The sequence below is a fragment of the Lepidochelys olivacea genome (genome assembly GCF_965140295.1).
Source record: "Lepidochelys olivacea isolate rLepOli2 genome assembly, chromosome: 27".
In the NCBI taxonomy this organism is placed as follows: Eukaryota; Metazoa; Chordata; order Testudines; family Cheloniidae; genus Lepidochelys; species Lepidochelys olivacea.
The window spans coordinates 12671919-12686229 of NC_140437.1; the positions used below are offsets into that span (position 1 = coordinate 12671919).

Consider the following 14311-nt stretch of genomic DNA (forward strand, 5'->3'; position numbering starts at 1 on the left):
CTGCAGGCTGGGAACTTGCTACTTTATTGAACTGCATCACAACAGAGTGGAGAGGGGAAGCTTCCATTGACTAAAACAGGAAGTAAGGGCGAGGTGGAACATGGCTCCAACTCATAATACTCTGAATTAATCCTTTGATAACCATCTCCTACTTCGACCACATCACTAACGAACAGGTCTGTAACATCATCACTCAAAGCGCTAGGTCATATGGAGACCTCCTGACGACCGTGAAGAAGCACAAGCTGAAGTGGTACGGACATGTAACAAGCTCATCTGGCCTATCCAAGGTCATCCTCCAAGGGACAGTACAGGGGAAGAGAAGAAGTAAACAGAAGAAGAGATGGATTGGCAACATAAAAGAGTGGACAGGAATGGACTTCACAGAGACTCAAGCACTGATACACAGTCATCAGGGGTGGAGACAATTGGTTGATTGCTTATCAATGATGGTGCCCCAATGACCAATGTGGTTATGGGAGCGAGGATAATGAGAGGCATAAATCATCAATCTCTATGCAATTTAAGATTCACTTTTTTTTTTAACTAATTGTGTTTCTAGCTTTTAGGTTTCCGAAGAAAACCTCCCAAAGGGGAATGTATGCAGCACTGTCTTCCTGAGTCTGCAGACAGACAGCTTGCCTGCTGCTTACCGCTTCTTCAAATAGCAGCAGAGTGAAACCTAGAAGCCTGGTCAGTTTCATGGCCTCTGGGAACAAGAATCATGTCAGTTTTAGTCTGCTGCTCTGGGCAGCAACACAAGAAAGCATTGGAGTTATTCATGAAGAAAAAGTCACTTGGAGATGGGTAGAGTAGCAGAAATCTGACCTCTCCAGCAGCAGCAAGTAGAGTATGGGAAGAATAGTTAAGAGGAGTTGGAAGAGAGAAAAAGTTCTTCCTTCCTTCCAGCAAACATAGGGAGTTCACCTTTATCTGCCACCAATAGCCAGAAGCAGCTACACAAGATGGAGCAGAGTCTAGGGCGAGCATCACTGGAAGGAATCCCAGTCCCACCCCTGTTCCCAGAAACTGGGAGAGGAGCTTCTGGATTCTCACCACCACACCCCCTCTTGACTTCCATAGTTGGGGGCAGGGATAGCTCTGTGATTTGAGCATTGGCCTGCTAAACCAGGGTTGTGAGTTCAATGATTGAGGGGGCCATTTAGGAATCTGGGGCAAAAATTGGGGATTGGTCCTGCTTTGAGCAGGGGGTTGGACTAGATGACCTCCTGAGGTCCCTTCCAACCCTGATATTCTATGATAATATCAGCCTCTAACTAGTAGGTTAACTCTTGTGCCGGGTAGGTGTCTGGTACAGTTATCAAGCCCATCGGGACTCTAAAGCAGCATCTCCCTGCTGCACCTTTCACGAGCAATACAATTCATGCCAGAAATGAAAATACAGCATTGAAAAAAATCTCTCAAAACAAACCCTGCCAGGGGAAAAAAAAAACGAGGCAGGAAAGACACTTTCCTGGCAATTTCTCTTGCCCACCCGCCCCTCGCCACGCAAGGGAGACGAGCTGAGTGAAGGAACCCAGTGCCTTCGCAAGCCAGCTCAGCTCCCTGCACAGCGGGCACCTCCCTCGGCCAATTCTCTGCCTCCTTTCCCAGTGTCCATTTGATAAACTCTGTGCTCTGTCTATTACAGATGCTGGTGTTAGACAAGGGCGCGCCAATTACAGGCATTTGAATGACAAAGGGCTCCAATTACCCGGCGCTTGAGAGCATGTGGGCATTGGCACTGCATTCGGCAGCACGGTTAACTCGTGAGGGCCTGGGATGACTCTCTCTGGGCACGACTGCAATAAAAGACCCACGGCACCAAGCCTTGGAGGCTGGATCAAGTGATTCCGGCTCACGGGGCTCAAAACAGCAGTGTAGACGTTCTCACTTGGGCTGGACCCTGGGCTCTGAAACCACGTGAAGGGGGTGGCTCAGAGTCTGCCCTCCAGCCCGATCCTGAATGTCTACATGGCTATTTCTAGTCCCAAGCCCCGCAACCTCGAGTCAATTGACCCAGCCTCTGATGCTCGGTGCCGCGGTGTTTTTCTTTGCCGGGTACACATACCCTCTTGTAAACGTTGCATCTCACGAGTGACCCCAAGAGATGGGGCTTCATGCTCAAGCCGGCACATCCAGGCTAAGAAGGGTCCCTGGTAAGTAAAGTAGTAACTACAAGCTCCTCACAGGCTCTTGTATCATTATTTTAGGGCCGTGGTTCTCAACCTTTCGGGGCTCAGGACCCAGTTGTAGGTGCTTATGGCCTGTCACGACCCAGTAAATAGTCTGGGGGCGGAGGCCCTGGGGTGGTTTCGGTCGCACTCTGTCTCCTGAGAGGGTTGGGTCCTGCCCAGCACTCACCCCACAGTGGCGGCTCTTGCAGCTCCTGTGCTGTGGGGCTGGCTGGGCTCGGCTCTCCTGCTCCAGGCATTGCAACCTGACTGGACCAAATTGGTGGGAGTGGAGCTGTGACCTGGCTTATGGGGTTGCAGCACCACTCACTCAAATTTAGTCTACCCGAACTCCTGTCAGCCTGACGGCTCGGCCAGCCTGCGCCACACTGGGACCCCAGAGGCTGCAGTGCCTGGAGCAGGGAGGCAAGCCCAGCCAGCCCCACAGCACAGGAGCTGCCTCGGGGCCCTTTGACACGTTCCGGCGACCCAATGTCGGGTGCTGACCCACGGGGTTGAGAAACTCGGGTCTAGGGCCTCTCTGCTGGGTGAGGTTGGGACTGGAGAAGCGGGGGGGGGGGGGGGCGGTTACAGCATTCCACGGTGCCCCCTGCTGGAAGAAGGTAAGAATTAAATTAGGGTTGGCCAGAAGAAAATAATCCCAAATATTGAGGGTTCAAAATGTGTTTACATTCTGCCTCGGAAGGAAACCAAAACCTTTCAAACCTGTCCACAAAACATGAGAGAGAGAGAAAAGCCAAGGGCCCTGTGACTAGGGCAAAGAAACACCCTGACTCAAGGCTTTCTTCTGCCTGATTCCACCAGCTTCAGATGCAGTCTCCCTCTACCTGATTTAGAGCAGGCATTTGAACCCGGGTCACCCCCGGCAGCCCAGCTGAGTGCCCTAACCACTGGGCTATCACATGGTGAGGGGCTTGCTCTCGTTTTGCTCAGAAATTCCATCCTGACCCAAGGAATCTTCCTGGTGAAAGTTTAATTAAAACCGGCAAATTTCCGCCAAAAGGCTACAACGAGAGGGGGAAGTGTCATCAAAAAATTCCCAAATGACTCCAGATGAAATTGCTTTAAGAGCCATCACACCCAGCTCATCTCTAGGGTGACCAGACAGAAAGTGTGAAAAATTGGGATGGGGGGTGGTGGGTAATAGGCACCTATATAAGAAAAAGCCCCAAATATCAGGACTGTCGCTATTCAATGGGGACATCTGGTCACCCTACTCACCTCCTGCATCACCCCACAGTGACCCCTGATGACAGGGACAAGGACGGCAGTAGGTGGGTCAACATTCAGTGACTTGTCCTGCATCCTTTCCGGCAGTGACTCCTCTTGCCAGAGGCTGGGGCTCGAGTAACAAACCAGCTGCTCACATTTCTTACTATGAATAGCTCTGGGAACGAATGGGACCAAAGCAGCTGTGCTTTCGGCCCCAGTCTGCTCAGGCCGGCAAGGACTGAATGAAGTGGGTTACCAAGAAGCCTCAAAAAATTGGGTAGAAACTCATAAATGTTCCTCTCCACAGAAATCTGTAGTAAAAGGTGAAAGATTTATATGATCTGAAAAGAAACCAAAGTATAGCCAGGCTCTTATCCCAGCCTCTGCCAGGGTTCCTAGAAGCTAGAAGTGAAATATACAGGCTTTCCTGCGGCCAGTACTCCCTGCAGTGCCCCCTGCTGGGAGAGAGCAGCTGTGAGATATGGCTAATCCCTCGCAATCTGATTGCCGGGGGCGGGGGCCACTGACTGACAGCCCACACTCTGCATCCCCTGTTGTAATTCTTGCCAGGAAAGGTAAGAAGAAATGAGCAATGCCCCCCTGCTCCTTGGCAATCCCTCCCCTCAGTGCTACTAAATGATGTGGAAAATATAACTTCCATTCCCAGGTTCCAGAATCCAGCCTCCCTGCCAGCCTGCCTTTCCCTTTCCGCTCTGCATCCCGAGCACTGAAAACTCCCATAAAGATTAACACATTTATAGGAGGGCACATGGTCTACATTAGTCCAGCAAAATGTGCATGTTATTAACACAACTCCTGTTGACAAAGCCACAGGTATTAACCCCATAAAGCATTATGACAGCTGGAACAAGAAGGGGAGAGTGACACCTCCATGAGCTTTTAATTGCTTTTTAAGTTGTGGTGGGGTGTGTGTGTTTTGTTTTGTTTTTTTAAGGAAGAGGATGATTGATCATAAACCCTGGAATACATGTAGGACATGGTAGCAGGGCACATTACCAGTAAATCTCTGGCATGAAAAAGATTTCATCCTGAACAGGAGACCTGGGGCAAACTTCGAGCTGGAGATGGGCCCAAAATCCTGGAGCCATACTGCCCCACAGGCTTCTCACATTCCATGGCTACTAGCCTCACTGGCCACAACCAGCAGAACCAAAATGCCAGCTCAGAACAACCCCCACACTTTGGGGACATCTGAAATCTGGATCTGAATTCTACAGCCTGGGTCATTCGCAAGTCACAGCCCCACATGGGCAGTTTCTCTCTGCATCCTGCCACTTGAGAACGGCGCTGACCAAACTGAAGACCCTTCCCCTTCCCTTCCTATTCCTCCCAAGGAGTTTATCTGCTGGTAACGGGACACTGAGCCTTTCGGCTCTAAGCAAGCGGTTCCAATCCAGTGCAGCTCGGTGATGACTGAAAGTTATTTCCATCTGTTCGGTGGTCTGTGTGAAGTGGGCTGATGGGTGTCTCTCTACCTTCTAGGGGCAGATGTGCTCATTGCAGTCCACAACTGCCTACCCCCCCCCCCCGCTCACACGCCCCTTGGCTGGCTGTCTCAGCAGAGAATCAAGGGTACAAGTGAACACCCCTTTGAGCCCCAGAGGTGATCCCTCCGGGTCACAGCTGAGCAGGGAGAGCACTGGGGGTCCTTGGCCTGTTTCTGCTCTGTAGATCAAGTTGTGGGCTAAGGAGGTGCAAAATGGTTTTAAATAAATGAGGTTGGCTCAAGCCCTGAAGTATGAGGTTTAAAATCCCCTCCAAAATGTGCTCAGCAGTAACTCTCATAATTCTGGATAGTCCTGATATCCACAGAAACATCCACTCCTGCCCAAGCTGTGGATCTGAGTGGGGCTAGCAATTCCTCTGTTCCTAGGGATCTATAATATACCTCTGCCTAGGGGCCTTTTCTTCTGCTCGGTCACTGCCTTTGGCTTGTGAATATTTCACTGGCCTTTCGCACTCTCCCCCATGCAATGCTTTTAATGGTTGTCCCCTATCGTATTTGAATGGCTGGTGCCCCCACAAGAACCCAGGGAGGGCGGGGGAGGGGTGCTTTAGCAATCAAAGCACAATTGCTCTATGATTCCTTAGCTCCTGCTCGGGTGGGAGCCCAGATCTCATGGGGGCAGATGCCCTCAGGGGGCCCCAGACTAGAGGAGAAACCCCTGGCCCCCTGCTAGCCCCTTCTGCTATGTGTGAAGGTCACAGGGGTCCGGGCACTTGGGCTGCCATCCAGACTAAGGGTGAGGTTAGCTGAACTGAGCCAGCTGTGGAAAGGGGCCTGCTGGCTGATACCTTCCCTGGGCTGGGGCTTCCCCTCTCTCTGCTTGGGATGGGTGTCTGGAGCACCCCTAGCAGGGACACTGGAAGCTGCCAGGCCGTTCAACCAGACGCCTGAGGGTGTTGGAGAGATTTTGCCCCCACCCCCATCCCTGGGAAAGGGATAGCAGCAGGGGAGGGGGAGATAGGTGGGGGAGTGTCTGGAAAGGGGCACAGGCGGGTGAGTGGGGAGGAGGGGTCGGGAAAGGAAGGGGACGGGGCTGCTGGGGTGGGTGGATGGGTTGAGGAAAGGGGTGGGTGGATGGAGAGGGTGGAGGGAAGAGAAGGGAAGGGGTGTTGGATGGATGCATCACAGGGGCCAGTCTGGCCGCATGATCCCCAGCCCAGCCGCGTGCATTGATTTAAAGCCCCTCAGCATCCCTTTGTGGGCGTTCAGCTCCTTGGCTGGATGGAGCCCCCGGGGCGGGGCTCAGCCGTAGGGAAGGGGACGGAGCATGTTCCAGGCAAAGTGCCCGGTCCAGAGGGGAGAAGGTCACAGCCCAGCCCTGCTCTCTGTGCCCCTCCACACACTGTGCCTAGCTGCCCACCGCCTGGCCATCTGCACCCCCCTGCCTGGCCATCCTCCACCCCCGCACCCCTTGGCTAACTTCCCCCCGTGCCCGGGTACCCCTCCCCGAACCCTCTTCCCCCCGGCTAACCCCCTTCCCTCCGTCCCCCTGTAACCCTCCCCCCAGCTAACCCCTCCCCCAGTCCCCTTGTACCCCGGTACCCCCACCCCGCTGCTCCCCTGTGCCCGGGTACCCCCCGCAACGCTCCCCGCTAACCGCTCCCCGCTAACCGCTCCCCCGTCCCTCTGTGCCCAGGTACCCGCCGCACCCCTTCCTCCGCTAACCACTCCCCCTGTGCCAGGGTACCCCCCGCACCGCTCCCCCACTAACTCCGCCGTCCCCCTGTGCCCGGGTACCCGCCGCACCCCTTCCCCCGCTAACCACTCCCCCGTCCCCCTGTGCCCGGGTACCCCCCGCACTGCTCCCCCCCAACCACCTCCCCTTCCCTCTCTGCCCGGGTACCCCCCGCACCCCTTCCCCCGCTAACCACTCCCCCGTCCCCCTGTGCCCGGGTACCCCCCGCACTGCTCCCCCCCAACCACCTCCCCTTCCCTCTCTGCCCGGGTACCCGCCGCACCCCTTCCCCCGCTAACCACTCCCCCGTCCCCCTGTGCCTGGATACCTCCCGCAGCCCTTCTGCCCCCTAACCGCTCCCCCGTCCCCCTGTGCCCGGGTACCCCCCGCACCCCTTCCCCCGCTAACCGCTCCCCCGTCCCCCTGTGCCCGGGTACCCCCCGCACTGCTCCCCCCCAACCACCTCCCCTTCCCTCTCTGCCCGGGTACCCCCCGCAACCCTTCCCCCGCTAACCACTCCCCCGTCCCCCTGTGCCCGGGTACCCCCCGCAACGCTCCCCCACTAACTCCGCCGTCCCCCTGTGCCCGGGTACCCCCCGCACCCCTTCCTCCGCTAACCACTCCCCCGTCCCCCTGTGCCCGGGTACCTCCCGCAGCCCTTCTGCCCCCTAACCGCTCCCCCGTCCCCCTGTGCCCGGGTACCCGCCGCACCGCTCCCCCTCAACCACCCCCCTTCCCCCTGTGCCCGGGTACCCCCCGCAGCCCTTCTGCCCCCCTACACCCCTTGTCTCCATCCCTAGATCCGGCTGCTCCCCCCACCCCGTCCCGCCTGTGCCCGGACACCCGTCCCCTGTCCCGCTACACTGCCCGCCTCTCTCCCTTTGCCCGCCTGCCCCCTTCCCCACCCGCCCTGCGCGGGGCTGCCTCCTCCTCCGGGGCCCTCCAAGCGCACGGTCCCCCCCGGGACCCGGCTCCCCTTCCCCGGGCCCGGGGCGCCGCCAGAGCCCGCAGGTTGACTCACCCCCGGGGCCAGCAGCAGGAGCAAGAGCAGCAGCTTCTTCCCCATGGTCCCTCCCGCGGGCGGGGGCGCGACGGGGCAGAGCGAGCGGCGCTTCCCCCCGGGCCCCTGCAGCCCCTCACCTCCCCGGCGGGCTCAGGTCGGAAGAGGGACGCAGCCCGGCTGGCTGCGGGACAGCACCTGCCTCGGAGCCCGAAGCTCAGCCCCGTTTCATTAAAACGATCGATGCTGCTCTCCCACTGGCTGGGTGGCTTTTCAAAAACCCAAGTCACTGCAGCAGCCCCTCCTCCCTGTGCCGCCGCCCCCCGCCCCCCACTTCCCCTCCACCCCCAGGAATATTGTAACACACACACACACGCTGGCATCTGCCTGCTCAGCCAGAGACTCTTTGGAAAGGAGCCTGGGAGACAGTTTAGCTGGGAAATGCACAAAACTGACAAGAACCAGCAGGCAACTTCCAGCTCCCTTCCCCTTCGCCAGCTGCCATGCATGGCCCCTGGAAACGCTGAATGGCAGCTAAATGGCCTGGGTTTTCAGGAGAAGGGCTACACACAGGGCCGATGGACTGCTTTCATTGGGGTCCTTCTGTATTACCCACCTATGCCTACCCCCCTCCCCCAAATCCATCTACCCAGCCCACAGCCCAGCATCCCTCCCCCCTTCCCCCCCCATCTGTCTGTCCACCTTTGCTCCTGTCTATTTTAGTCTTTATTTGTGGTACAGCGGCACCCAGAAACCTCCATCGGGTTGAGGCCCCTGGGTGAGGCAGCCCGAAGAGGAAGATGACCTGCAGGCTAAATTCCCCCTTTCACCTGCCCATCCCACTGGTCCTCTTTTAAGTCAGAGCTTGCTGGGGTGGAGAGGGCTGCCCAGATGGGAATGAAGACTGGAGGCTGCCCTTGTGCAGCCCGGGGCCCCAAAGACCTCAGAGTCCCTTCTTTAAAAGCGAGCATAGTATTCTACAAGAATGGTCCACAATGTTTGGGCCAGACCCTCCGTTACAGTGGAGACGCGTCCAGTACAGTTTGGCAGAGAGGGGAGCAAGGAAGTGTCTTTTGCCCCTCCTGAAACTAGGCCAGCTGTGTGCAGCTCGGGTGTGCGGCATAATTCAGAGCAGCTTGAAGGCTGCTCTAAACGAGCCCAGCTGCTGGCGGTCCCTGGGGGCTGATACATCAACCAGGGACTGCCAGTCAGTCACATTCCTTTTCCCTCCAGTCCCTGTCCCTACATCAGCAGCAGGAAGGGGTGTGCCGAGGAGGAACTACCCAGGCCCTAACTTCCAGAGAATTGCCCTATACTGGGGCAAGCAATTCCCCTATCCTGGCCAGGGATGCTGGCATTAGGGTCACTGGGCCCATGCTGCAGGGGAGAATCGGAAGAATCCTGTTCTACCATAGTGTGTGGAGAGATTATGGTTGTGTATTGTACTAATTAAACACTGTAACGACACAATACTGGAGAACACTGTAGTGCAGTTGTTATTATTAAGGTAAAATTCCCCTTGTCCCTCACTGCAAGCGAGGAAGGGTGGTCTTGGGGCTACCACACTGTTCTGGGGCTCAGGAGATCTGGGCTCATTTCCAAGGGTCTGCTGCAGACTCCTCATATGACCTTGAGCAAGTCACTTAAAAAAAAATCACTCCCTGCCTCAGTTTCTCCATTTGTAACACAGGTGCAATAGAACGCTCCCTTTGTTTGGATTGCCAGCTGTTTGGAGCAGAGGCTGTCTGCTGCTCTGGGTTTTTACAGCACCGAGCACAAAGGTGCCTTGACCTCAGTTGGGGTCAGTAGGTGCTACAATAATACACATAATAAGAAAGAAAACAGTGAGTTGATTCCTTGATTGGCAGCAAGTTCCCTCCTCTGTGCACAGACCTGGTTTCTGCAGCCTCCTGCTGGCTGGGCGCTCTTCTCTTGGGCCTCGGCGTTCCTGCCCCTCCCAAAATGTCCCCTAACCCCGGGGGGACAAGGAGCTCTCAAAGCCAGATGGCTCCAGCAGCAGCTGGCAGGGCAAGGCATGGGGGAACGTGAGCCTGTTCTCTAATGTTAAGTGCAGAATTAGGATGAAACTCAAGGGGGGGGGGGGTGTTGCGTGAGGGGGGAGGAGAGGGGGGCGCTGTGACTTCCTTTCTGCACCCCCAACCTATGTACCCAATCCTCCCCAGTCCTTACTGGGAGACAATGGGACTTTGGCCTAGGAAAGCAGAGTTAAGGATCTGGCCCAGCTCTGGAGTTCGCTGGAAATGGGTGAATGAAAAACCAAGCCAAAGGAGGAGAATGGCCTTAATTAAGATACCGTCCTGCTCTCCGGCGAGGACCCACAACCTGGCAGCATCCAAGAAGGCCAAACCCTCCCACCCCTAGGTGAGTGCTGTGGGACTTTTGCCTGAGTGAGAAATTAAAGGTCCACCCCCAGCTGGTGCAGGAGTTTCCCCTCCTCCCTCCAGTCTCCAATCCATTGCCCCAGTTTAGTTTTCAATCGCTCCAGGAGACTGTTTCACTGCTTCCCGGCATCAGCATTCTGACACCCCAGGCCCAAGAGACATCCCCCCACTCGCGCGTTATTGTCCTTCGCCGGTTTCCTCCCCATTGCTCATCCCGCTGTGCCTCATTAAACCTCGTGCATTCCGCCCCCTTCCGGCATTTGCAGGCGGAGACCAGGGTCTTGCAGAGCAGTTGCTCAGCCAAGATATTTCAATTCTTCTGATCTTGCCTCGCAAATCAAGCCCTGAAGCTCCCCGATGGTTTTTTGGTTGTTTTTTTTTTTTTGACGCTCTCCTTTGAACTGCCTCCAGCTGAATCTATCTTCCTGGCAATGAAGCGTCCACCGCTGAAGGCAGGAGCATGACTGCGGGGTGTGTTTTTCAGATGATGACTGTAGCACTGGTTTATAGCCCTCGTTACTACACCTTGCTCTGCTGCGAGATGCAGCGTGACGGGCTTCACCTTACTAAGAGCAGATGGGCATTCACCCATATGTTAAATACCCTTCCTTAACCGGCTTGTAATGAAGAGGTGGTACCTCCCCGCAGACAGCTCTGGGCTGCCTTCCTGCCATTGCTAGCCTTCCTGCTGCTGGAGTAAGGACTTTGTCATATTGATCGGTTCAGGCTGCGTTTCCTCTCACAAACGCGAGCTATCGACCTGCCAAAGCGGATGGGGTCAAACAGCACGAGTGGGGCAGCTGTATTCTTCTGGGCAGCTCAGTCTGCTGTCATGAGCAGCTACAAAGGATCTCTAGGAAGGTCCCTCTTTCAGAGCCTTTCGCTCAAGTCCAATAAAATTAAACAAAGGATACGGTTTGTTCTTCATCAGCCAGACGTAGCATCACACGTGCATCCCACACCAGGGCAGGATCTGAAGTTTGGTTTGCTGGCTCTGCTCAGTTGTCTGTCCAGGGTGAAGGTTGGGAGCAGGGTCCTAAGTTGAGTACCCACTTGGCAGAGCTGGTCTTTGGGACATGAGCGCAGTGCCCACTCAAGGATCAAACCCTTGGAGCTGGAAGCAGTGGTGACAAACCAAGCTTTTCTTTTTGCTAATGCTGAGAAGATTGCAATGGGGAGATCTACCTGGTTGTAGGGCAAAGGGGTGTGGCTACAATGGGGGAGATCCAGAACAAGGAGTCGACTAATCTTGTGCTTCCCACTCCTCTCTCTAGTAATACACAAGTCCCTTGCTGCTCCCTGGGAATGCCTTCCAAACTCCGGGGAGTTTACAAATCGACTCCAGGTGTCATGGACCCTGAAACAACCCCCACATCCTCAAAGGCCCCCATTCAGAGGTGATGTGCAAGGTGGGGCTACACTGGTGTAATTGCCACGCTCCAGGGCTAGACATGAGCAGCACCTCAGGGAAAGAAGCGAACAGGAAAGTGTCAGTTAAATTATCTTTCCTCCTCTTAACTCCTACCACCTCCCTGCCCCACAGTGTGTAAGTTACAAGGAACTTCCATTTCCCCAGCTGTAACTGAGGCATCCCCTCTGACTCTGACCTTCAAATCTGAGGGACCCAAACACAGGCACTGGAAAAGCCACTGTATAGGAGCTCTGGGTCCGGACTGCGTTACAGTGGAAATCATAGGGAAACCCCTCCACCTCAGGGGTTCTGGAACTCAACCCTTTGGGCCTGATTCGGATCTCACGCCCATGCAGATCAGGAGTCAAGGGAATTACACTGGAGTGAGCGAGTGGAGAACTGGGCCTCTTGTCTCCATTAACCGTGGGCTAACACTTTCCGCTCCAGGGTTCTGGGCTCGAATAACCCCCCTCTCAGGCATTGCCTGCCCCGGCTTACAGGCTGTGGGGTTGATCTACAGAACGTGCAGAAAGCAGGAGCCCCATGCAGTTAGATCTGTGATCTCCCCTCCCCCCAGCCCCCATATGCTCTACTCTCCAGGGATACTCAGTCCTCAAAAGCCCGATGCCTCTTCCTAGGCCCACATACTGCTCTCTGCTCAGCCCTGAGCAAACTGCCTGACATGGATGGAGCAACTGGCCCACGGGGAGGAATATAATGGTCGTGTAAAGCAGAGTCAGGCAGACAGACACCCCGTCAGGTGGGTTGTATCTGCAGTTGGGCTGGGAGACAGCTATGGTAAGTCACATCTTCTGCTCCCACTGTAACCACCTTCAGCGTCTTTGCTGACCGCGTTAGCTAGGGCCGCTGAATCAGCTCCCGTCATGTGTTTTGCTGGCAGCCCTTGATGGCTGTGTGTCACGACAAAGCTCCTCGTACAGGCCAAGGGGCACCACACAATGGAAGCTAATGACTGGAGGGTGCGGGGAGCATCTGGTCCACAAGGAACTTCAGGGCTTTGATCTTTAAGAGATTGACCTCCTAGGGTTAACACCCAGGTCCTGGCTGACTTCCTGGGGTCCTGCGGGAGCCCAAGGGACTCCATGCCAAGGGGGAAGGTTTAGGGTCCAGCATATCTGGTCTCCAAGGAGATGAGGCCTCTAAAAAAGAGGGAGGGTTTCTAGTCACTGGAGTGAGCCCTGCCCTGCCCCGCCCCACCTTCCTGCCACCACAACTACCCTCCTCCTGTGCCCTGAACCCCCAGCATGACCTGGCTTCACTGCCTGTTCCTGACCCTCTCTTGGGCTGGGGCAGTCAGAAATAGGGCAGGGAGGAACCAGTATGGAGACTACTTTGGGGGCAGGGAAGCTGATAGACAAGAGAGATGTGACTCTTCCCAGGTCTGAGGTGCATTTTCAAAGGCCACAACTAAAATTCTCCAGCCATCTGCTCAAGCCCCATCTCTCAGAGGTTTGGTAGTGGCCCCCCCCCCCATTCTGGATCTCTCCAGCCCCATGCTAGCTGGAGAGAGGAGGGACTCTGGAACATGCTCCATGCCCTTGGTCTGAAATAGCTGCCAAGCTGATGGCCCTCTGGGCATGCTGCAAAAAACCATCTGCTAGGGTTTTAGTGGGACATTGCTAAGGAGTTGAGGGCAAAAGGGGCTTTGCTGTTGCTTTGATTTATTGATTGGCTGAGCTCATTAGTCCCTGCCTGTGATTTTTATACTACTGGGTAGTCATCCTTATGGGACTGCAGGTCTAAGTGATTGTTAACCCCCCAGAACTTTATATATGGGCATTTACATCTAAATAATTCGCTCTAGGGACACTGCAGGACGAAAACCCACGCAGGAGGTGCTGAACACTGATCCAGTTTTATGGGAGGTGTTTGTTGCTGGTCCCATTGAAATTAGACAGTTCAATTGAAATTAGTTCAAGCGGCAAAATTCAGGCACAGATTTGTAACACCCTGAGCCTCAGGAGGGAGTTTGGCTCAGGGGAGCTGAGTTGGGCCCGTTCACAGCAGGATTGGGACATTCCTTTATCATGCAAGAATAAAACACTTCCTAGTGACAGACTACACTAATCTGAACAGCTCAGCTGTGCGGCTCACGAGCCAGCTGGGCTGTCTGTGTCTGTGTGTTTCTCTAACAGGAGGGGAAGCCCTTCCTTCATCTTGCATGAGCCATGTGTCATTCCTAGCCAGCTTTCCTGGGGGAGACACACACAGAGAGAGACTCTGTCTGCTTCAAGGAAGGAGTGTCAGGGGCTGAGCTCAGCCACGCTGTGGCAATCCAGCTGCAGGGCCCCTCTGTGCTGCAGCAGGAAGAATTGTATGTGGGGCTCATCACATTTTGAATTCATCTGCTACTGAGTCAGCATTTATCCATCAGGGAGGGGATAAGAGGGCAGGGTTCAGAGAGAGAATGAAACAGCAGTAAGAAAGGGGAGGAGAAAGAAGACAGAAGACCGGATGATTAGAGAGATGCACATCAGGAAATCATGGCTAAATTTGTGTGCCTACAAGACAGCCAGATGCTGGGTTTTATCCTGGTGGCAGTTCCACTCATAAATCTAGAGTGATCCCATTGCTTTCAGTGTAATTCAGAGCAAAATTTGGGCCCCAACAACAACAACAACTCTTCACTGTTGTACAGAATATTAGGGTAAACTAATTCGAAATAAGGGTCTCTCATTCTGGAAATAAAGCATCCTCAGAGGGAGTTAGAGTCTGTCCATAAATTACGTAACCTTTTTTGGTGATTTTCAAGACCAATCCATCCCCTTGTAACACTGAAACAGACACCCAGAATTACGGCCCCATTCACCCCCTAAAGCATTACATCATTTATTGACAGCCCCTTATTCTGGAATAGCTATTCAGGA

The 14311-nt window shown here is 54.9% G+C and overlaps 1 protein-coding gene across 1 annotated transcript in view; it reads right to left on the reverse strand.

Annotated features, from left to right (window-relative positions):
• The window catches only part of NGFR (nerve growth factor receptor), a 41914-nt gene extending 34040 nt beyond the window's left edge, over positions 1–7874 (reverse strand). Inside the window, exon 1 of the mRNA XM_084615872.1 lies at positions 7632–7874. Within this exon, the coding sequence (XP_084471998.1) occupies positions 7632–7676 (45 nt within the window). The 5' untranslated portion in view covers positions 7677–7874. The remainder of the gene's footprint in view (positions 1–7631) is intronic.
• Between the last annotated feature and the right edge of the window lie 6437 nt (positions 7875–14311).